The sequence below is a fragment of the Spermophilus citellus genome (genome assembly GCF_964194105.1).
Source record: "Spermophilus citellus genome assembly, chromosome: 2".
Lineage (NCBI taxonomy): Eukaryota > Metazoa > Chordata > Mammalia > Rodentia > Sciuridae > Spermophilus > Spermophilus citellus.
In genome coordinates this window covers 244,123,728-244,146,450 of record NC_138183.1, presented here as the reverse complement: position 1 = coordinate 244,146,450, position 22,723 = coordinate 244,123,728, and the positions used below count along the sequence as shown (strand labels likewise).

At 35.2% G+C, this 22,723-nt stretch overlaps 1 protein-coding gene across 6 annotated transcripts in view; it reads left to right on the top strand.

The window, feature by feature from the left end:
* Positions 1–22,723, top strand: part of LPXN (leupaxin) — a 38,418-nt gene that overhangs the window by 2,811 nt on the left and 12,884 nt on the right. For 5 of the 6 annotated variants that reach the window (XM_081279460.1, XM_081279458.1, XM_081279462.1 and 2 more), the window contains exons 2-4: positions 4,384–4,521; positions 8,000–8,046; positions 20,247–20,346. In XM_081279460.1, coding sequence (XP_081135586.1) covers positions 4,384–4,521; positions 8,000–8,046; positions 20,247–20,346 — 285 coding nt within the window. Of the gene's footprint in view, positions 1–4,383; positions 4,542–7,999; positions 8,047–20,246; positions 20,347–22,723 lie in introns of all 6 variants that reach the window. The other variant, XM_081279459.1, reaches the window with a different exon arrangement.

Genomic DNA, 22,723 nt, shown 5'->3' with positions numbered 1-22,723 from the left:
CCATGTGAAAGGAAGAAAATGGGGGGAGATGGTGTTATGAGGAAGAGAAATGAGGTAGAAGTACAAGAAAAAAGGATCCGCAGAGGTTGGAGAAAGGCCAGAGTGGTTTTATTTGTTCTATGGCGTAGTATTAAATCAAGAAGACATAGTACTGTAACTACAGTGATTTTGTTGGTAAGCTTTTTATTCAGAGGAATCCAGAAGGAGTAGATTACTGTGGCCTGAAAATATAATACCTCCTCCTTACACTTTGAGGCAAGTAAGAAAAATGGGCAGTGGAACTAATTTCAAGCTTTGGAGTAATGCAAAGTTTTTCATTCTTGGTACTCATTCAGTAGGCTTTGCCAACCTTTTTTTTGTGGTGGGGGGGAGGGTTGCAGCAGTCTCCTAATATTGAGCCACGAACTTGTACCAAGGTTTCAAGCTGTATTAATTCTTCAGTGTTCAGGATTTGTGTGTGTTCACAAATGTGTCAAGAGTGCAAACAACAACCATAAATGAGATATCTTGTACAATTTCTTTAAGAAAATGTTGGTTGGAGTGTGATTTCAGAGCTGGAGAAAGAGGAAGGAACAAGAACAAATAACAGGAGGGGAGAAATGTTAATGAAAAGAAAAAAGTTGATGTTTAATAAATATTGAACTGTTTTGAAGTAAAGTCTATTTTGATACTGGAGATTGACTTTTTTAAAAAAAATTCTAGTACTGGGGATTGAAGCTGGAACTCTCTACTATTGAGCTACATCCTCAGCCTTAAATTTTTTGTTTTTTTAAAAGCAGAATCTGGATAAATTGCTGAGGCTGTCCTTAAACTTAGGATCCTCCTGGCCTCAGCCTCCCAAGCCATTAGAATTATAGGCCTACTACACCACACTTGATAGGAGGTAGCATATTTTGAACCTGGGATAGAATACAAATTCTTATGAATTGTGAGTGTTGGGAGAATTTGCATTTCTGCCTGAGTCCCATCAGGTTTTCTTTTTTTTAAAGGGTACCAAATTTCATTAAGATAATCAAAGAAAACTAGTACTTATTCAGTGACATTGGCTTAAACTAGATGATATTGTAAATCATTTTAGTATTTGCAGCAATCCTCTGAAATAGATATTATCTACTTTTTTTTTCAGGTAAAAAACCATAATAACTTGTTCAGTGTTACTCCCAGGAGCATCTGATATCAAAACCAATTAAGCCGCAAGGTGTTCTCCTGTACTAAAATTGTGTTAGTTCAGGTATTCTGGTCAATGAAATAACCCCATTAAGAAATTGTGTAGTTTTGCATTTACTGAGCAGGATGGATGTTAAAGAAACCTTTTTGAGAAATGTAGAAAGTACCAAGTACCCTGGAAGCTAACATGTACATATTATCCAGTGGGCTATTGATGGCTGTACCCCATGCTCCATAGTTACCCTAAGACAGTTTCCCTCCCGCTTCAGCAAAGGAATACCGTTGAGAATAGTGTGACTTAGGTGAGCAAATCTTTCCTCTCTGCAGTACTGCCTTAGAGGTTAGGAGTTTGTAGCCCCATAGGTTTTACCTTAATCCTCATTACACAAGGATGGTAGATAAAAAGAACCAGGAGTATTATGGATCATTTCAACCTTGGGAGACCCCCAAGATCCCTCACTGCATTCCTTCCATATTAATGTAGGTACTGATTTCCATAGTGAAGCACTAGGGAGAGGACTAAAGGGTTTTTAGTCTAGTAACTCCCCATACCCAATAATCTCATCTGTCATACTGAAATGAGTCATCTTCAGATTACAGAATCTGGCAAAAGGCAGAAACTCTTCAGGAAACAGGAAGAGAAAGCCTTGTTAACTCATGACTCAGGAGAGTTTTCGTGACTTTTGATAGCTGATGCTTCCATGCGCATCACAATATGGTCTCCCGCTTCCTGCAATTTTTACTGTAAATGCGTTTTATTAATCTAGGAAGAACTTTGACTTCTGGTTGTAGCAAAGCTTAGTAGAAAATTAAAAAGAGGCTATATTTTAATATAATAAACAATTGCAATTCTGAAATTTAGTATTGAGTCTGGCTAATGAAATTCTGAGACAAAAAGTTTTACTTCTCTTTCTTAATTTTCTTTTTCTTTGTTCTTTAAAACCTTTCATTATAGGCTGGGCATAGTGGCCTGTAATTCCAGGAGGCTGAGGCAGGAGGATGTCAAGTTGGGTGCCAACCTGAGCAACTTAGCAAGACCATGTTTCAAAATAAAAACCAAAAAGGGGTGGGAGTTGAGCTCAATGATAAAGCACCACTGGTACTAGAAACACACACACATAAACACACACACACATAAACACACACACACATACATACACAGACAAATAAAAACCAAAAATCTTGCATTATAATAAGGGAATTTTTAAATATGCAAAGGTAGAACATACATAATCAATTTTTATATATACCTATATGTATATATATATATATATATATGTATATATATATACCTCTCTCTATATATCCACCTATTCCTTCCATCTCTGTATCATTTTAAAGCTACTTCTCAGATTTGCTAATGTAAGGGTATATTTATACCATAAGACCAGTATTACACTCACAACAGTTTTAATAGTGATTTCTCTCAATATCATGAAATATCATTATCACACCTAAAATTAACAGAAATCACTTAATATTTTCAAAACTATCACACCTAGAATAAACTAACTGTATTTATTGACTATTCAGTGTTCAAAGGTGTATAAAAGTATAGTGTTTTAAAGTGTACTTAATGATTAAATAGGTATCATATATTGAAGTTAGCTATAAATCCCTTAAGTCTTTTTTTTTAATTTATTTTTTTGGTACTGGGAATTTGAACTCAGGGGTACTTGGCCACTGAGCCACATCCCCTGCGCTATTTTGTATTTTACTTAGTGATAAGGTCTCGCTGAGTTGCCTTATATCTTGCTTTTGCTGAGGCTGGCTTTTAACTTGCGATCCTCCTACCAACTTCCCAAGCCGCTGGGATTACAGGTGTGTGCCACTGAGCCTGGCCCTTAAGTCTTTTTTAATCTCTAGATATTCCTGCTATTTTCCCCATAACTTTATTTTTGAAGGGTAATTTGACCAGAAGAGTTATGTCATTTTTCTTATTTATAAAATGGTACATGAATGTCAAAATTTTGTGGTATGCATGATTGAGAAAGTTCCACAGAATTTTTTGTAAAATACGATTAGATCTTTTCTTATGCCTTTAAGAAATATCCGTACTCTGCAAATCTGACATAAATGAAAATCAGTGTTTATTAATTTGAATGAACTGTGAAGTTCATTTTCTTTATTTGAGAACTTCAGAGCTAGGAAGGTTCTTAGAAATAATATAATTCATTGCTTTACAAACTTTAACTTGTGGTTAAAAAATCCACTAGTAATCCACTAATGAGTCTTGATGCACAATTTGAAAAATATTGTTCTATCCAACTACTTCTTTATGTAGATGAGGAAACAGCTTCAGAGACAATGTCTTGCTCAAGAAGACCTGGAGAATCCATGTGAGAAGTGGGGACTGTGACCTCCAACTTTGTTTGGGGACTGGGAATCAGCCCAGATTCAAGTCCTGGTTCTGCACCTGTGCTGGTTATTTTGTCTCTTTTTCAATCTTAAAACTAAGGACAATAATTTCATCTGCCTCAAAGTGTTATGACAATTAAATGTGTAAACTTCTGAGCACTGTGGCTGGTGTGTGTTAATTTTTATTAATTATTATTAATTTCATTATAACAGAAAAGTGCTAGTATAATGATTATAAAGTTTTCCCAAAAAAACTACAAGAGAAACAAGTCCCAACTATTTGAATTGCAACATCTTGATTTTGCAATATCTGTCTTCTCTTCAACTTCTGATTCTCTCCACACCCTAAAAGAATACTTACACTTTGTTTTGAGAATTTTTTATTTGTTTGGAATCATTCTTGAAATTTAAAACAACAGCAAAAAAATCACCAGGGTTAAGAATGTGTTACCTCCCTGGTATTTTTTAAGATGTTTATAAAATTGCTTATATTTTTCTGATAAGAAACATATTTAGGATCTATCTTTATATTTAGGATTATCTTTTCCTAGTTGAGGATCCTTGTGGGTGGTCTGCCCTAATGAATGAATAAAATGAATACTTGCAATATAAGAAGTCAGAGTATAGAGTGAGACTATGATATCGAATGCAACCATAGGAAATAAGAAGCCAGATTATAAGGAGGCATTAACTATCTCCTGGTATAACAGGTCACAGTGTAAGTGAAATAAGGAGGAAGGGAAGGTGTTTGAAAATAACTTTATCCAAGAGAAGAAGGAGATGAATGGGGATACTGGTTAAAGAGAAAATAATTCTGGAGACTTATTCTATGTTATAATTTTCTTATTTCTTATATAGATGCTTTATTGGAGGAATTGGAACGCTCCACCCTCCAGGACAATGATGAATATTCTAACCCAGCTCCTCCTTCCCTGGATCAGCATTCCAAAAAGGAGAGTAACCTTGCTGAGGCTTCAAAGATCCTGCCCCATCAGGGTAACACAAATCCCTCCTCGGTAACTTTTCATTTATTCTAGTACCTTGAATGTTCAAGTTGCTGGCTCTTAAAGCTAAGAATCAAGCACAAGCAGTCAGGGACAGCTGACTTCTCTGATCTTAGGTGGTAGCAGGAAAATTTGTGAGGTCTTTCTCCCTGTTGGCCACTTTGTATACCTGCTCATGCCCTGCCATTGTCCATGTGGTTATATGTGACATGCACAGAGCCACCTCGGAGTCAGTAAGAAACATGGGAAGCTGTGGCTTAATGTTATACAAATGATGTTTAGGAAATAGAAGTGAAGCATTCTTGTCATAGAGTATAGTGTAATCTGAATATTCTTTCTAGTGCAGATTATTTATTTGCTTCTGTCAAGCTCTAAGGATTTGTTTTATTGTTTGGCAACACTTTTTTAACTTTACAACAAAGCCTTTTAGAAGTTAGCTTAAATGAAGCCAAAACTTACGGTTTTGTTTGCTCAAAGAAGCTGTTAATAAATGTGTGACTTACACAATTTTATTTGTCAACATTTACCAAATCCACGATGGGAGCAAGTAGAGATATCATTGTCCTTTTGAAAACCAAAAGGCACAAATATGGTGGAGAAGAATTGGCATCTACTTCAAAAGTTAAGACAAATTTAGACAATTAAACATGCAGCTGCTCTAGGAGGTGTGTTTACGTGTCAGTGTGAAGCACACCTTTCCCTTTGTATCAAATGACTCTTCTAAATCAAGTTTGCTCATTTCCATTCCAAGTTTTCTTGTGCTTGTACTTGAAGTGGTGATGATTAAAGAGTTGTTTCCCTTTAAAAACCATCAAATAATGTCAGTTTTATATCAATATTATCAGATGTCTCCACTAGAAAATTTGTTAATTACAAAAATGTTTTGGTTGTATTTCATCCAATTCAAAGAATTGGATTATGTGGAAGTTCATTCTCTAGTTTTTTTAAAAAAGGAAACATCTGATGTTGCTAAGGTTATCATAAGTTTAATTGAAAAATTTGACACTGAAGATAAAATATTGTTTTTTGTGGTGATAATATAAATACAAATGTTGGTGAAGCACAGCTTGTGGTAAGCTTGTGGTAAAAAACAATGTTCTTACTAACTCAAAACCTATGGAACAGAAATGTACTCAGAATTACTTTTGATGTGCACAAAACTCACGACTGCATCCAAACAAAATTCAAAGTCTACCAATCAATATGGAAACCAAAATTTTTCAAATTTACAAATATTAGTATATATACATGGAGTTTATAAGTAACTGATGTAGAAAACGTGTGACAGAAGCTGATACTGAATATAAGGACACAATTTTACATGGCTGTATATATTTCCTCGCTGTCTTGCCTGTCATCCTTCGATTTGGAAATGTCTCAGTTCATGAAGTAACCCAGATTTAGCCTGCGTTATGCTCAACTCAGGGAGATCCTATTTCAAAATGAAAAAAAAAATAGAAAAGGCTAAAGATGTGGCTCAGTGTTTAAGTGCCTCTGGGTTCAATCCCTGATATTCCTCCACTCCCCAAAAAGTAAGAGTTTGAAATCTTAAATTATTCAGTGAATATAGCATTAAAATTCTGCTTTTGAAGCTTTTAGGGAGTAATGAGTTTGAAAAAGCAGCAGCTTAGATTTCTTGCTACAAAAGCTGAGAATTGAACAAATCTAAAGATGAGAGTTCAATGGTTTAATTACTAATTTGAAAATTGTGCTTCTGAAAAAATCAGATTTTGATCCCTATTTTAATTGAATAAATTTATATACTCCACCGAATGAAATAAAATTGTCAAAGTATATCAAAGTTTTGGCTTATAAGAATATTATTGAAGAAAGGTGCTCTGAAAGAGAAGCAGAAAGGCAGCACCTGTGAAAATATTGTCCCAAAATATTTACACGTTTCAGCATAAAAAATAGAATTGAGAATATTTTCCATTTAGCAGAATTTGCTCTGAATGTACAAATTCACAGTGAAGGTCTCTTCAAACCAGTTAAAAAAATTATGGTCTACAAGCAGGCATAAATTAAAACTATCAGCAATTCAAATATATTAACCATAGAATTCAGCCTTGAAGGAGATTTCAATTTTGTGAGAACGATAGCACCATATTGAAAGGAATATATTTTCCAAAAAAATTTTATATCACAATGTCAGAGACAGCAATGCTAAGAAACTGATTAAGGTTTGTGACCATATATCAAGAATAATTAATTTACTTGTGCTATTTAAATGTTCAGATGAGTTTCTGAAACTTGCCCTAATGTTTGTAAATATAGTCATTTAAAATATTTTAGAAATTTTTATTTAGAAAGTGAGTATTGAGTAGAATTATTTTGTAGGTTCACCAATATAATAAAAATTAAATTTTTGATAAAAATACATATTTCAAAAATTATATGTGAATTGTTTTTAGAACTCCCCCTTGCCCTCAAAAGTGTCCCACTTTGAACAGTAGGTTAAATTGCCACTCTGTATGCATGATGTTGCCCCTTTTTCCCTGGTGCCCACTCCTCAGGCCACAAGACGCTCCAGAGTGTTTTTTATAGTCATTGCTTCCACATGAATCATGTTACCACTAATAATGTATATTTTCCTCATCTTAGTTCTTGCTCAAGCACCTCTACTCAGTGATTACTTGATTAATATAGTTATAACTGCAGTCTCTTCCCTACTTTGCATCTTGCACCCCCTGATTAACTTTACCTATTAATTTGTTATTTATCAGTTTCTTACCACCAGAAGCAGGACATTCAGTTTTATGTGATTGTTATGTTTTGTTTTTTGACCTGTTATATCCTCTGTCTTGGTACATGACAGGTACTCAGTATTTATTTAGTGAATCACCATGGATTCACACGTATTTCTTTTCCAATGTCAAGTTTGATTGTGTTGTAGCTTATACTCTCGGCACCATCCTGAGTGGTTAAATAAAGGGGCTTTACTCTTGCCCTTCTGTTTGTTTTATGGTTCCTATGTGAGGAGGGTGTACTTCTCTATTTCATTGCTTTTCAGGCAGGGAGGGACTGCTAGTATTTGTTCTCATGCCAACTACTCTATAAAGTTTGGCCTTTCTCCACAGGAGGGTTGGTAATTCCTGTGTCTTAGGAAATGAGATCTCAGTGAGTTACTCTGATATCTCAGAACTATCAGTTCACTTTAATTTTTTTTTTGGGGGGGGGGATACTGGGGATTGAACTCAGGATCACTCAACCACTGAGCCACACCCCCAGCCCTATTTTGTATTTTATTTAGAGACAGGGTCTCACTGAGTTGCTCAGTGCCTCGCCATTGCTGAAGCTGGCTTTGAACTCAGTGATCCTCCTGCCTCAACCTCCCGAGCTGCTGGGATTAAAGGCGTGTATGAGCCCCCTTTAGAGGCAAAAAACATCCTGTAACTCCTAATGTTGATAAGAACCAATATTTTAACAACAGAAATCATTCTTTGCTCTTCTTTGTCACTTATATATTTTAGGTGCACCTTGTGTATACTACAAGTATCCAGGAGCCCAGTGTCTACAGGTGGGTTTCTGTTTTTACTAAATATGTAAAAAAACTAACGATATTAGATAATAACTTTGATTTGTCACTCTTTGAGCAGTTGGTTTATAAGTGTCAATGGTTATCACTCCTCTACGCTCCTCCTTTTTCTCTTTGAGCAGATGTAGAACTCTGCTTACCTGACTTGGCAGATTCTCCAGGTGCCTGGCTTCCAGACAGGCTGTCCAGGCTTGTGGGCTCTGCTATTTCCTTTGCCATCTGAAAAAGTCTAAATAGTCCCAGAGTCACCACAGATGTTTTAGCTTGTCCAGTCCAGATATGTGCTGTAGTTCACATAAGAGAAAACATACCCAAGAAACATAAGGAAGATTCCAACAACATCAGATAGTGGGGCTCCATGGCAGACTTGAATATATACTTCTTTCTTGAATGTTTCTTCCAATTTCATTTAGCTGGTGAAAAGTTTCCTTTAGTGAAAGTTACATACTGAAACAGATTCACTTACTAAATCCTTTCTCCTGACACAAGCAGAATTGGTAGTCTGAAAATTTTTAAAGGCCATTTTTTGTTGTTGTTCTCTCTTCAGTCATAGCTTATAGTTTTTAACATCAGACAATTGTCTGGGAAAAGTTCAAAGGGCTTACAATATTAGATAGTAGAAATTCTTGCATGTTCTACTACACTATTTTGGTTTCAGAATCACAATCAGTAATACATTCACACAAGGCAAAGACAGCAGAAGGACTCAATATAAGAAGTCTTTAATAAATTAAACTCTTCACTTGAGGGCATTTTCTACTTTAGTGGGGGTGAGGCCAGTTTATTAATATATGTTTTGCCAGTTAGTTCTAGTTCCAGAAAATTGTGGGATGAGCTGTTCCCCTGACCTCCCCCTCCCTGCCCCAGTTAAAAAAAAAAAAACAAAAAACAAATGAAGCAAAACAATAAGAAAGTAGTGCCTGGTACACAAAAAGTTCTTAGTAAAATACTCGGTTTCTTAAATCCATGAAGGCAGGAAGGAAGGTAGAAATACAAGTGAACAAATACATAACATGAAAACCAGCTCGAGCAACACCAGTACTAACATCAACACCCCTTGCTCTGCATAGAATCCTTGGCCCATTCCCCCTCATTTCTTCCATATTACAGGGAGCTGACTCTGCAGTTCAGGCTTTCTTGTTAGCTCTTCCTGTGACCAATATGAGGCACTGTGGAGAGATTGGGGGGTACAGAGGAGGAAATCCAGGGCATTTCTCCCAGCTGCTGTCTTTCCATAGTATATCTGTCATCAGCTACATTTTTATGGCTTCAGCTGGAGCGTGACAGATCTGCTGTGGTTCCAGCTCATTGACCTGGGCCCTTGCATTCTGGCAGCTTTTCCTCTTTTCTTTATCCTTTTGGTTTAAGGCTGTGATGAATTCCTGCTGTGGCTAATCTCTGAGTTACCTCATTCTCTTCTTTTGCTTCTTGGCTGTCCCATCACCTGTGTAATCAAGTTTCTGATTAAATTCCTTTTGTTTACTCACTGTGGTTTCTGTTTTCCTGACTGGACTTTGATACATTCCCTGTTCTGAATGATACTTGCTATGTAGGCATGTGTGGGAGAGTTATATAAAATCCACTTGTAAATATTTTATAGACTTTTGTGAATCCCAGAGGCAGTATAATTCAGAGCCCGGAATGCTAGCATGTGTAGATAGAATGTTAGACTCAGAATCTTTTTTTTATTTTATTTATTTTATTTTATTTTTATTTTTATTGGTTGTTCAAAACATTACATAGTCTCGAAACACTGGCCAGAGCAATTAGACAGACGAAAGAAATTAAAGGCATAAAAATTGGAAAAGAAGAACTTAAATTATCACTATTTGCAGATGACATGATCCTATACCTAGAAGACCCAAAAGGGTCTACAAAGAAACTACTAGTACTAATAAATGAATTCAGCAAAGTGGCAGGATATAAAATCAACACGCATAAATCAAAGGCATTTCTGTATATCAGCGACAAAACTTCTGAAACGGAAATGAGGAAAAACACTCCATTCACGATATCCTCAAAAAAAATAAAATACTTGGGAATTAACCTAACAAAAGAGGTGAAAGATTTATATAATGAAAACTACAGAACCCTAAAGAGAGAAGTTGATGAAGATCTTAGAAGATGGAAAAACATACCCTGTTCATGGATAGGCAGAACTAACATCATCAAAATGGCGATATTACCAAAAGTTCTCTATAGGTTTAATGCAATGCCAATCAAAATCCCAACGGCATATCTTGTAGAAATTGACAAAGCAATCATGAAATTCATATGGAAAAATAAAAGACCCAGAATAGCAAAAGCAATTCTAAACAGGAAGTGTGAATCAGGTGGTATAGCGATACCAGATTTCAAACTATATTACAAAGCAATAGTGACAAAAACAGCATGGTACTGGTACCAAAACAGGCGGGCGGACCAATGGTTTAGAATAGAGGACATAGAGACTAATCCACAAAGTTACAACTATCTTATATTTGATAAAGGGGCTAACAGCATGCAATGGAGGAAGGATAGCATCTTCAACAAATGGTGTTGGGAAAACTGGAAATCCATATGCAACAAAATGAAACTGAATCCCTTTCTCTCGCCATGCACAAAAGTTAACTCAAAATGGATCAAGGAGCTTGATATCAAACCAGAGACTCTGAGCCTGATAGAAGAAAAAGTTGGCTCCGATCTACAGATTGTGGGGTCGGGCTCCAAATTCCTTAATAGGACACCCATAGCACAAGAGTTAACAACAAGAATCAACAAATGGGACTTAATTAAACTTAAAAGTTTTTTCTCAGCAAGAGAAACAATAAGAGAGGTAAATAGGGAGCCTACATCCTGGGAACAAATCTTTACTCCTCACACTTCAGATAGAGCCCTAATATCCAGAGTATACAAAGAACTCAAAAAATTAGACAATAAGATAACAAATAACCCAATCAACAAATGGGCCAAGGACCTGAACAGACACTTCTCAGAGGAGGATATACAATCAATCAACAAGTACATGAAAAAATGCTCACCATCTCTAGCAGTCAGAGAAATGCAAATCAAAACCATGCTAAGATACCATCTCACTCCAGTAAGATTGGCAGCCACTATGAAGTCAAACAACAACAAGTGCTGGCGAGGATGTGGAGAAAAGGATACACTTGTACATTGCTGGTGGGACTGCAAATTGGTGCGGCCAATTTGGAAAGCAGTTTGGAGATTCCTGGGAAAGATGGGAATGGAACCACCATTTGACCCTGCTATTGCCCTTCTTGGACTATTCCCTGAAGACCTTAAAAGAGCATGCTACAGGGATACTGCCACATCGATGTTCATAGCAGCACAATTCACAATTGCTAGACTGTGGAACCAACCCAGATGCCCCTCAGTAGATGAATGGATAAAAAAAATGTGGCATCTATACACAATGGAGTACTATGCAGCAATAAAAAATGACAAAATCATAGAATTTGCAGGGAAATGGACGGCACTAGGGCAGATTATGCTCAGTGAAGCTAGCCAATCCCTAAAAAACAAATGCCAAATGTCTTCTTTGATATAATGAGAGCAAATATGAACAGAGCAGGGAGGAAGAGTAGGAAGAAAAGAGTAACATTAATCAGTGACATGAGATGGGAGGGAAAGGGAGAGATGAGGAAAATTGCATGGAGATGAAGGGAGACCCTCATTGCTATACAAAATTACATATAAGAGGTTGTGAGGGGAATGGGAAAATAAACAAGGAGAGAAATGAATTACAGTAGATGGGGTAGAGAGAGAAGAAGGGAGGGGAGGGGAGGGGGGATAGTAGGGGATAGGAAAGGTAGCAGAATACAACAATTACTAATAGGGCATTATGTAAAATTGTGGATGTGTAACCGACATGATTCTGCAATCTGCATTTGGGGTAAAATTGGGGGTTCATAACCCACTTCAATCTAATGTATGAAGTATGATATGTCAAGAGCTTTGTAAAGTTGTGAACAACCAATAAAAAAAAAACATTACATAGTTCTTGATATATCATATTTCACACTTTGATTCAAGTGGGTTATGAACTCCCATTTTTACCCCGTATACAGATTGCAGAATCACATCAGTTACACTTCCACTGATTTACATATTGACATACTCATGTCTGTTGTATTCTGCTGCCTTTCCTATCCACTACTATACCCCCTCCCCTCCCCTCCCTCCCCTCTTCTCTCTCTACCCCCTCTACTGTAATTCATTTCTCCTCCTTGTATTATTTTCCCTTTCCCCTCACTTCCTCTTGTATGTAATTTTGTATAACCCTAAGGGTCTCCTTCCATTTCCAAGCAATTTCCCTTCTCTATCCCTTTCCCTCCCACCTCTCATCCCTGTTTAATGTTAGTCATCTTCTCATGCTCTTCTTCCCTACTCTGTTCTTAGTTACTCTCCTTATATCAAAGAAGACATTTGGTAGACTCAGAATCTTGATCTCTGTATGTTTCCACCATTTACTCTGGCTTGCTTCAGTGAACTGAACCTTGTTTTCAATATAACTTGAAAAAAATGTTCAATACCAGCTGTGAATATAGTAATGAAATAAATTTCTAACAGTTGTACATCAGTAGTAATATGAGCAATAATTTAGAATTGTATGTTTTACATGAACAAAAATAATAATTTTGATAATAAAAGGGAGCAGCAATTCATAAAAATGGAACAGAAGAATAAATGGGAAAAACTCCGACACAATGAAACTCCTTCCTTAAGAAGTCCAGATTCTTTTAAATGTATGTCTTGTGATTTGTGTTAATAAGATCTCTGAGTAATGAAATAAGTCATTTCTGGTGACATAGTCATTTTTGGTGACTTTTACTATCTTTAAAAATTCAGGGGACAATTCAAAGACTTGAGGTTCCTTTTTTTCTAGGAACATTTCCCTCAGTGGGCACTTTAAGAGTTGATGATTACAACTCTTAAAGGTCTTATTTCTTTTTTCTTAATTTATTCTAATTTGTTATACATGATGGTAGAATGCAATTCATTTCATATTACCCATATAGAGCACAATTTTTCAAGTCACTGATTGTATACAAAGTATTTTCACAACATTCATGTCATACATGTACTTAGGGTACTGATGTCTTAACTCATTCCACCATCATTCCTACCCCCTTGCAAGGTCTCATTTCTTATTTAGAATATTATGTGGTTGATTCATTTATTATTACAGTATTATGGCAGTGATCTATTTCTTTGTATATGTTGCAGTAGGACTACAGTTAAAAACCAGTGGGATTCTTTGAATAAGTACAAGTGATTAAGAATGGGCAGATCCTGATAAGAAACTACAATTATTCTATGCTTGGACACAGAGCAGCAGGATGTGCTTCCCAGGAGCATGTCTGTGGTGGCAAGTACTAAGGGATTATGACTGAAAGTTTTGAGGAAGAGCTCTGTATCAAGAAGAACTGAATCAGTCACTTATATACCTGATGATTCCTTCCTAGATTTAAAAACAAAAATAAAACATTAGCATCTGGCAGAGGACCTTGCGGTACTTAAAAGACAATTTTTTTTTGTTTTAAGAAAGGAAGATATTAATTTTCCTCTCATATTTTCCTTGTTAAATACTGAAAAATAACTAAGCCAGAGTTGGAGCATGAACCCAAATGAGTCCTTTTTTCTTAAGAGAGAAGGGTAACATTTTCCTTCTATGCTTTTCTTGGCTGGCACATATATAATAATAAGTAAAGCAGTAAGGCTATGTTTTCATTCTTGAAATAGTTTTAGTGAAAGAATATTTTCTCTTGTTTATGGTTTTACTCCTCTCTCTCTCTCTCTCCTCTCTCTCTCTCCTCTCTCTCTCTCATTAGTGTTGATTTGATGACTTATTAGCTAAGTTCTCTTGGTTAAGGTTTATTAAGAACTGATTCCAGAGCCAGTTATCTGTGATACCTTTTGACCCAGTTTTTCCACTTCCTAAAATTAACTTTATGGAAATAATTGCAAATGGGTGTGAGTATTTATTTAACAGTATTGATTATATTAGCAAAAATGAGAAATCTATGTGCCTAACAATAAACTTGGTTTGATAAATTATAGCACATTATATATTTGGAAATCATATAGCCTTTAAGCATTATTTTGGAAGATAGAGAACACAAACTTTGCAGCCTGCAGTCCCAAATTCTTATTTTTCACCTGTATTTTGTTGAGAAAAAAATTTATCTTCTTGTCAGTCTCAGTTTTTCTCCTCTGGGATGACAGTGCCTAGCAATTAAGGTTGTTGTAAAGATTTAAAGAGAACAGTGTTCTCTTTATTAAGGGTCAGTCATACTATTAGCACACAATAAATGCTAGCTGTTGTTATAGTTACAAAACATGGATAAATACATGCATAACGTATGAATAGAATACCACTTAAATTGTCTAAAATTAGACAAAATTATAAAAAATTGCAATGATAGCTGCTAAAATGTACAAAATAATTGTCTCCTCAGAGGGGGTATATGTATGGTTTAAATTTTTGTTTTTATATTTCTTCTTAAGTTTTCTACATTGAAACAAAGTTTAAATAAGGATCTCCATACTGTGACTGTATTTATTTTACTGAAGATTGTTTAAACAATCATTATATATGAGAGTGTATGTGTGTGTCTGTCTGTCTGTGTCTAGGTAACAAATGAGATACACCTGTGAGTTTCACTACAGCTGGCCCCATCTGCCACGCCTACCACTTCATCTGTTGGCCATGTACATTACTATTTTTCTAGTATAGATGACCCTTGTTTTGTTTTGAAAATACAACTTAAGATACAAAAATATTTCATAAACTCATATGTGTAAAAAGTCAGTGGATTCCAAAATATAAAGGTTAAAAAGTCAGATACCCCTCTTCCCCTTGGAGTCTTTCTTCCACCAACTAATTACTAGCTTCATGGGTAACTACTGGGAGGTATACCTCTTTACAGACTTTTGTGCACATATTCACACTTACTATGTACTTCAAATTTATATGAATGAGCCAAGCACGGTGATGCATGCCTGTAATCCCAGTGGCTTGGGAGGCTGAGGCAGGAGAATCGCAAGTTCAAAGCCAGCCTCAGCAAAAGTGAGGCGCTAAGCGACTCAGTGAGACCCTGTCTCTAAATAAAATACAAAATAGGGCTGGGATGTGGCTCAGTGGTTGAGTGCCCTTGAGTTCAATCCCTGGTATCCCCCCACCTGCAAAAAATCATCAACCCAAATTTATATGAATGGGAGGATACTTTTCATGTTGTTCTGGGCTTTGCTTTTATAATTTAACAATATATCTTAGAAATCCTTTTTAGTTCATATAAAGCTATGTCTGCTTTTTTTTTTTTGGTGGCAGTATGTTATTCTGTAGCATGAATAAACCAAAATTTGGCTATAGCTCCATTTAGTTTATTTTCAGTTTGCTCAAAAAAACCTTATTGTAATAAATTTTTTGAACATATATCTTCATTTATATATGTATGTGTATTGCTCTTATATCTTTGTGTATATTGTACATATATCCACCTCTATCTGTCTGTCTGTATCCAATTTTTTTTCTGTAGAAGAGCATCTTAGAAGTGAAATTGCTGAATTGAAACTTATATCTATTTGAAGAATTGATAGATGTTGCTTTGATAAGGTAAACCTATATAACTCATGGTATATATAAAAGCATATGTGTATGTATAATCCTGACTTTCCAACACTGCATGTTATTAAGGTTTTATAATTTTGACTAATAGATATAAATTTGTATTTCACTGCCTTAAATTGCTTATTTAAAGATTAATGAGATTAAGCATATTTTTACATACTGATAAACATTTATTTGAGTTTCTTTTTCTGAAACCTGCCTGTTTAAAAGCTTTTTGTTAAGATTTCTATTAGTTGGTGTTCTTATTATCAATTTATAGAAGTTTTACAAATTTTCAAATATTATGTATGTTTTAAATATTTACATGTATTTTTTTAAGATTGGCATTATCAGTATTTTTTATTTTTTGACCTCACTCCAAAGTTTTATGCCTCTCTTAGAAAAGATTTCATCAACCCTAAATGACAAAAAAAAAATTCTCCATTTTATGGTAGTATTTTTAGGCTAAGATATCTTTTGTATCTTGTTGGGCATGGTGGCACACGCCTGTAAACCCAGCAGTTTGGGAGGCTGAGGCAGGAGGATTGCAAGTTTAAAGCCAGCCTCAGCAACTTAGCGAGGCCCTCAGCTACTTAGCAAGACCTGTCTTAAAATAAAAAATAAAAAAGACTAGGGATGTGGCTTAGTGGCTGAGTGCCTGTGGGTTCAATCTTCAGAACCAAAAAAAAAAAAAAAAATGTATTTTTAATTTGTCTCACATTTACTCAGCTTTAGGGTGTGTGGGGGTTCTAAATTTATTATGCTCTAAATACCTTGTTATTCCTGAGTCCAATAGCCTATTTCTGATTATTTGAAATACCACATTTATCATATAGATGTAAGATCCTGTTTCTGGGTTTTACAGTCTTCTCCTTCATATTTATTTATTTCTTAATAAATATCACACACATTTAATTACTGTCACTTTATTTATTCATTTATTGAGCGACCAAAAGATCTTTATTGCAGTGGTGTCTGATTTAACAGGGAAGGAAGAGAAAAAGAGAGAGAAAGAGAGAGAGAAGGGAAAGAGAAGAAAGAGAGAGGGAGAGAGCAAAATGAGAGAGAGAGAGAGAGAGAGAGAGAGAGAGAGAGAGAGAGAGAAATTACTGTTACTTTATAAGATGTTACATTTATTGCAACAAATTTTCCTTCTTCAACTCATTTTTTTTAACTTTCCTTGGGTTAGTTCTAGCCCTGAGTTTTAGCATCTGTTTCATAGCTTGAATAATTCTATTAGGGTTTTATTTGAATTAATTAATTGAAGGAAAGTGACATCATAGCATGCATTTCTGCTTGTGTGGGTATTTTTTAAAAATAATTGTTATAGTGAATATTTAAAGCTCGTTATGCATGTTGATGCTGTGGGTACATATAGATAGTAAAATGATTACTTTAATGATGCAAATTAACATACCCATCATCTTATGATTATTCTTAAATTTTTGTGGCAAGAGCAGATAAAATTTATTCATTTAGTAGGAATCCCAAATATAGTACCTATAGCACTCATGTTGTACATTAGTTCACTAGACTTGTTTGGGTTACACATCAATTTTGTAATGTCTGACCTAATTTCCTCATTTCCTGTTCCCTACCTCACTCATGACAGCACTTTTTTATTTTGTTTCTATATATTTGATTTTTTTTCAGTTTCCACATATAAGTGAGATCATGCAATGTTTTCTTTTTGTGTCTGTCTTATTTCACTTAGCATAATGTCCTCCAGATTCATCCACATTGTGGCAAGTGGCAAGAACTCCATCTTTTCTAAGGATGAATTATATTCCAGTACATATCTATTTGTATGTATGTACATAGGTAGGTAGATTCTTATCTACCTACCTATTTCATTTTAAATGTTTATCAACAGACACTTTGGTTGTTTCCATATTTTGGGTATTCTGAATAGTGCTGTAAAGAACATGGGAGTGCAGATATCTTTATCAGGTGGTGATTTCATTTCCTTTGTGTATCTGCTTAGAAAAGGGATTGCTGGATCATATGCCAGCAATTTTTAATGGTTCTATTTTAACCTCCCCACTCTTTTTCTCCATGACTGCACCAATCTACATCCTTACCATTTTCCCCAATATTTATCTTCGATGTTTTGATAATAGGCATCCTCCAGGTATGAGATAGCATTTCGTAGTAACTTGGATTTGCATTTTCCTGATGTTTAATGATGTTGTGCACCTTTTCACATACTCTTTGGTCATTTGTATGTCTTCTTTGGAGAAATGTCTATCCAGATCCTTTGCTCATATTTTAATCTTATATGTAGGTCTTCTTTTATGTCTTCCAGTGTTTTTCTTCATAGAAATCTTACATTTTTGTTAGATTTATTTTTTAATATTTTGTAATTTTGTCTTGGATTATGGATCCCATTTAATTTTCTAATTGCTTAGTGCTGGTTGATAGTAAATTCATTCTTTCATTTTATTCTTGTATATAGTAATGGTTCTGGTGTTTTGTCTTCATTCTGATAGCTGTTCAGTCACTTTTTTTTTTTTTTTTACGTTCTCTAGGTCAGTGATCATATTACCTATCTTAAAAGAAAATAAAAGTGAGAGTGCTTTGCTTTTTTTCTTCAAATACTGTTTTATTTTTAATATATTTGGTAATGCATTCTGAAATAATATTGAAAATAAGAAATAATGGTAATATTGGTGTTCTGCTTATCTCTTAATTAAAATGTGTTTTGTATTTGATGAGTAAATATGGAGGCTAGTATATATTTATTATAGATACATTTGATCAGGTTAAGGACTTTTTCTTTTTTTCCTTAATCTTCAACAATAGGAATGATCATTAAATTTGATTTCTACTGCTTTTTCAGTATCTATTGACATGTTTAGAAAGCTTTTCTCTTATTTGTTAGCATAATGAATTATGTTATCCCTTTTCCTAATCTTGAACCCTTCAGGATGATTGACATAAACACTACTTACCCATGATTGTTTAAAAAACATTTCTTTTGTTTGTTTCTTATACTAGGGATTGAACCCAGTGGGGCCTAACCACTGAGCCACATCCCCAGTTCTTTTTATTTTTTATTTTGAGACAGAGTCTCACTAAGTTGCTCAGAGCTTCACTAAGGTGCAGAGACTGGCTTTAAACTTGTGATCCTCCTGCAGCCTCCTGAACTGCAGGGATAATAGGCATGTGTCACCAAAGCAAGCTCTGCTATTGTCTTTAAGATTCCTCTCTCACACACAATGCTCTTTCTTTGTCTAATTTTAGTATCAAGTTTCTGTAATATTCATAGAATTAATTGGGTCATTTTCCCTATTTTTCTTTATACTTGGAAGTTTTGTACAATATTCCCTAAAAGCTATCAGTTTTTTTTCCTTGTTTGTTTTCTGCTTCATTAATTTAGGCTTTAACTCCTGCTTAAGTATTTTAGGAGTCTTTTTTTTAGAGCCTTGAGTTAAAAATTTTACTTGTGATCTCTCTTATTTTTCAGTATTTGACTTAACTACATTCATATATTTTTCTTTCAGTGACACTTTGTTTTCAACTCCAAGGATGTGTGTGTGTGTGTTTTCTCATTGCTATTTGAACATTCAGTTTTAATTATTTTTTAATCATAATAATTATATAGAAGTACTCTTCTGTTTCTTAAGTAGATAATTTTTGCTTAATTTTTACTTGAGCCTTATTTTTATTCCTCATACTTGGTTAATCTTACTAATGATTATGCAGTTACTTAAATAGCTCCTATATTCTATTTTTAGGCTGATGTTTTATTTGTTCCCAATTATCTAAATATGGAATCACCATGATGTACATTATCTCAATTTTCCATACCAAGGATTTGCAAAATTCTTCTGCAAAGAACCAGGAATTAACGTGAGGTTTTTGTGGACTAAAGGTATCTGTAGCAACTACTCAGCCTTGCAGAGAACACCTGTAGGCAGCATTGGTTGGACATGGTCAGAATTAGCCCATGGACCTTAGCTTGTTAATGCCTGCTTTATATTCTTATTTATTTATTTTGTTGTTGTTGTTGGACAGTACCTGAGGGGGGAGATATAGTACCTTATAATTTTTAAAAAGAATATGATTAAAATTAAAAATGTATGGCTATGGTTTTAAAGATTTATTTAGTGGCTACTTGGTACATCATAGTTGGGGGAAAATACCCTCTCAGTTACATGTTAAGCCCTTTCCTTTACACACTTGAAAACATCATTTTTTGAGATGACCAGGGACAAAAAGCATAGAGACCTTGTTCAGATTTTTAATCTAAGAGCTATTTTTTGATTATTTTATTTCTGATTTTAGATTTACGCCTAAGGGGTTAATAGTTAAAAGTGCAGGGCTGGGGATGTGGCTCAAGCGGTAGCGCACTCGCCTGGCATGCACGCGGCCCGGGTTCAATCCTCAGCACCACATACAAACAAAGATGTTGTATCCACCAAAAACTAAAAAAATAAATAAATATTAAAATTCTCTCTCTCCCTGTTTAAAAAAATAAATAGATTTTAAAAAAGTGCATTTTGTGTGTGACTTAACATTTATTTGAATTTTGATAAGTTTATATGATTTTTTCTCTCTTTCTTTATAGTGAAGTTCAAGAGCCAAAGGAATCACCACCACTTCCTAAAACTTCAGCAGCTGCTCAGCTGGATGAACTCATGGCCCATTTGAGTGAAATGCAGGCCAAGGTGGGTGCAATCTGGATGAGCTAAGTTCCTTAAAGATAAAGGAGGCCCAGAGAAGCACAATTCTTTGAGGAATTCAGTTCTGCCTTCCTAGACTAAATTCAATTCATGGAGAAACTCAACTTTGTACTATGTGTTATTTGGAAACAAATGATAATATGGTGCAGGCTTTGATATCAAGGAGCTTGGAATATGCTTGGTAAAATGAGTAATAAGCCTCTATAGAGTAAAAGGTGGTTTGCCAAAATATGTAGAGCAAACTTTAGGGATTTGGTGAGGCTACTCTGATTTTACTGGAGAGGGGATGGGACTTGGGGCTGACTCTGAAGAAGGGGTGGGGTTTGAGCATAAAGAGATGAGATGAGCAGTATTTTTATTTGCAACAAGCCCAGAGGGCATATGTATCTAAGAACTGTTAGGGAGACCTGATGGAGCAGGACAGAAGAGGCCAATGAGACAAGGCAGGGAAGATCAAAGTAGGAAGATAAAGAATCCCAAGCTCATATTGAGATAAAACCTACCACCTTATTTTTGCCTATAGAACATAAATAACAAGCTCACATGTCCTGGAAGAGAATGGAAATCAAATAAATGGACTTAAGAATTTATTAAAGGAATATAATATAGAATTCGTAAGATAGAGGATTCAACCACTCTAAATCTGGTTGGAGAGTTGATATACATCCAAGACATAACTATGAAAACAATTTAAGGCATTAAAAATGTGTATGATTGGAGAGGTCAGGGACCTTATCTCTGTGACTGACCTGGGGACTCATAGTGCCCAGCACATTGCTATGCCTGGCACATAGTGAGTAGCACATATTTATTAGAGAGACAAATGAATGAACATTCCAAGCAAACTTTCTTTAATAAGTTAATGTTCTTTGATTAGCTAATATCTGTAGTCAATCTGGGTAAACTGGCTCATTATGCTGTATATCTGAAAATGCTAGAAAAAATTTACATTATGATATTGTGTTTTGTGATTGATTTGGCATGTTTCTTGTTATATTTAAATTTAAATTTAAAATATTTGTTTTTAGTTAAACCTTACATTCACATTGTACAAAAATCAAAAGTACAAACAAGTTTACATTAAACTATTTTCCTGTTATCTTTGTCTCTCCAGTCATCTAGTATCCTACTTTTTATTTATCTAAAAGTATTCTAGAATATACACACAAGAGGTAGATACAGATGTAGATACAGCTATACTGTGGTTTTTTAATTTAGTTATTTTTATTCTTAATAATGGTCACCCTTTCAGGGCCTTCAGATGTTAGCCTTACTTACCTCTTGAACATTAACTAGCATTATGTAATAGAGGAAAAAGGAAATTAGCATTATTATTGGTGAAATAATATGAGGTTATTCCAGGCAGCAAAATAGAATAAGTAGAGGTCTGAAGGTAGAGAGTAACCATCAAGATCAGAAGACCATAGGAGCCTGCTGGCATTGAACAAAGAGGCCTTTTGCTGCATAATAAAAGGTAGACTGGAAAGGTAAAGTGAAGGCAATAGATGAGAGACTTTGAATGTCCTTCTAACCAGTGCACATTTGATGTGGAGGCAAGGGAGCCATAGTAGCTTCTGATCAGCTAAGCATTAGATAGAAGGTAGTGGTAGCCCAATTGGAAGGGAATAGGACAATGCAGAATGAGGAATTAGTGGTGAGAGACAAGTTAAGTATCCTTTTTTTTTTTTAATTTGAGAATCTCCCGTTGCTTGCCTTATAATAACTAACTTGGAATTTTGCTTTAAAAAAATCCAGTCTATTGGCATGTCTTATCTGACCATTTCTCCATTCTCTTAACACTGGCCTAAGTCAATATGTAATAGTCTCCCTGCTTTCCTATGGCTTATGGACACTTAGTTCTGCAATGAACCATTACAGGGGTATTGTCAGTCAGATTCTTTCACTCTGATACTTGCAATCCTTCAGTGGCTCCAATCACCTTGGAATAAAACCTAAGTCTTTACCATGAGGGCCCCATTTGATCTTAGCCTTTCTGTCCATCATCTTGTCCTCAATCTCAGTCCCTCAACTCTAGGCACCTGGGGCCTTTTGTCTTTTCTTTTAATGTATCAGGAGCTGAGGATGTAGCTCAGTGGTAGAGAGCACTTGCCTAGCATGTGTAAGGCCCTGGGTTCTAGCCCAGCACTTCAAAGTCTTCTAATATGCCAAACTGTTTCCTTCCTCAGTGGTTTCTCTCCCTCTGGAATGCTTTCCCACAGCTGTCTATATTTCTGGGTCCCTAAGTACCACACAAATAATCTGCTCAAATATCATTTTCTCAGTGATATTTAGTCTTCTCTGATTAGCCCATTAAATCGGTTTTTCCTCACCGTCTCATCCTCCATCTATAGCTTTACCTGAC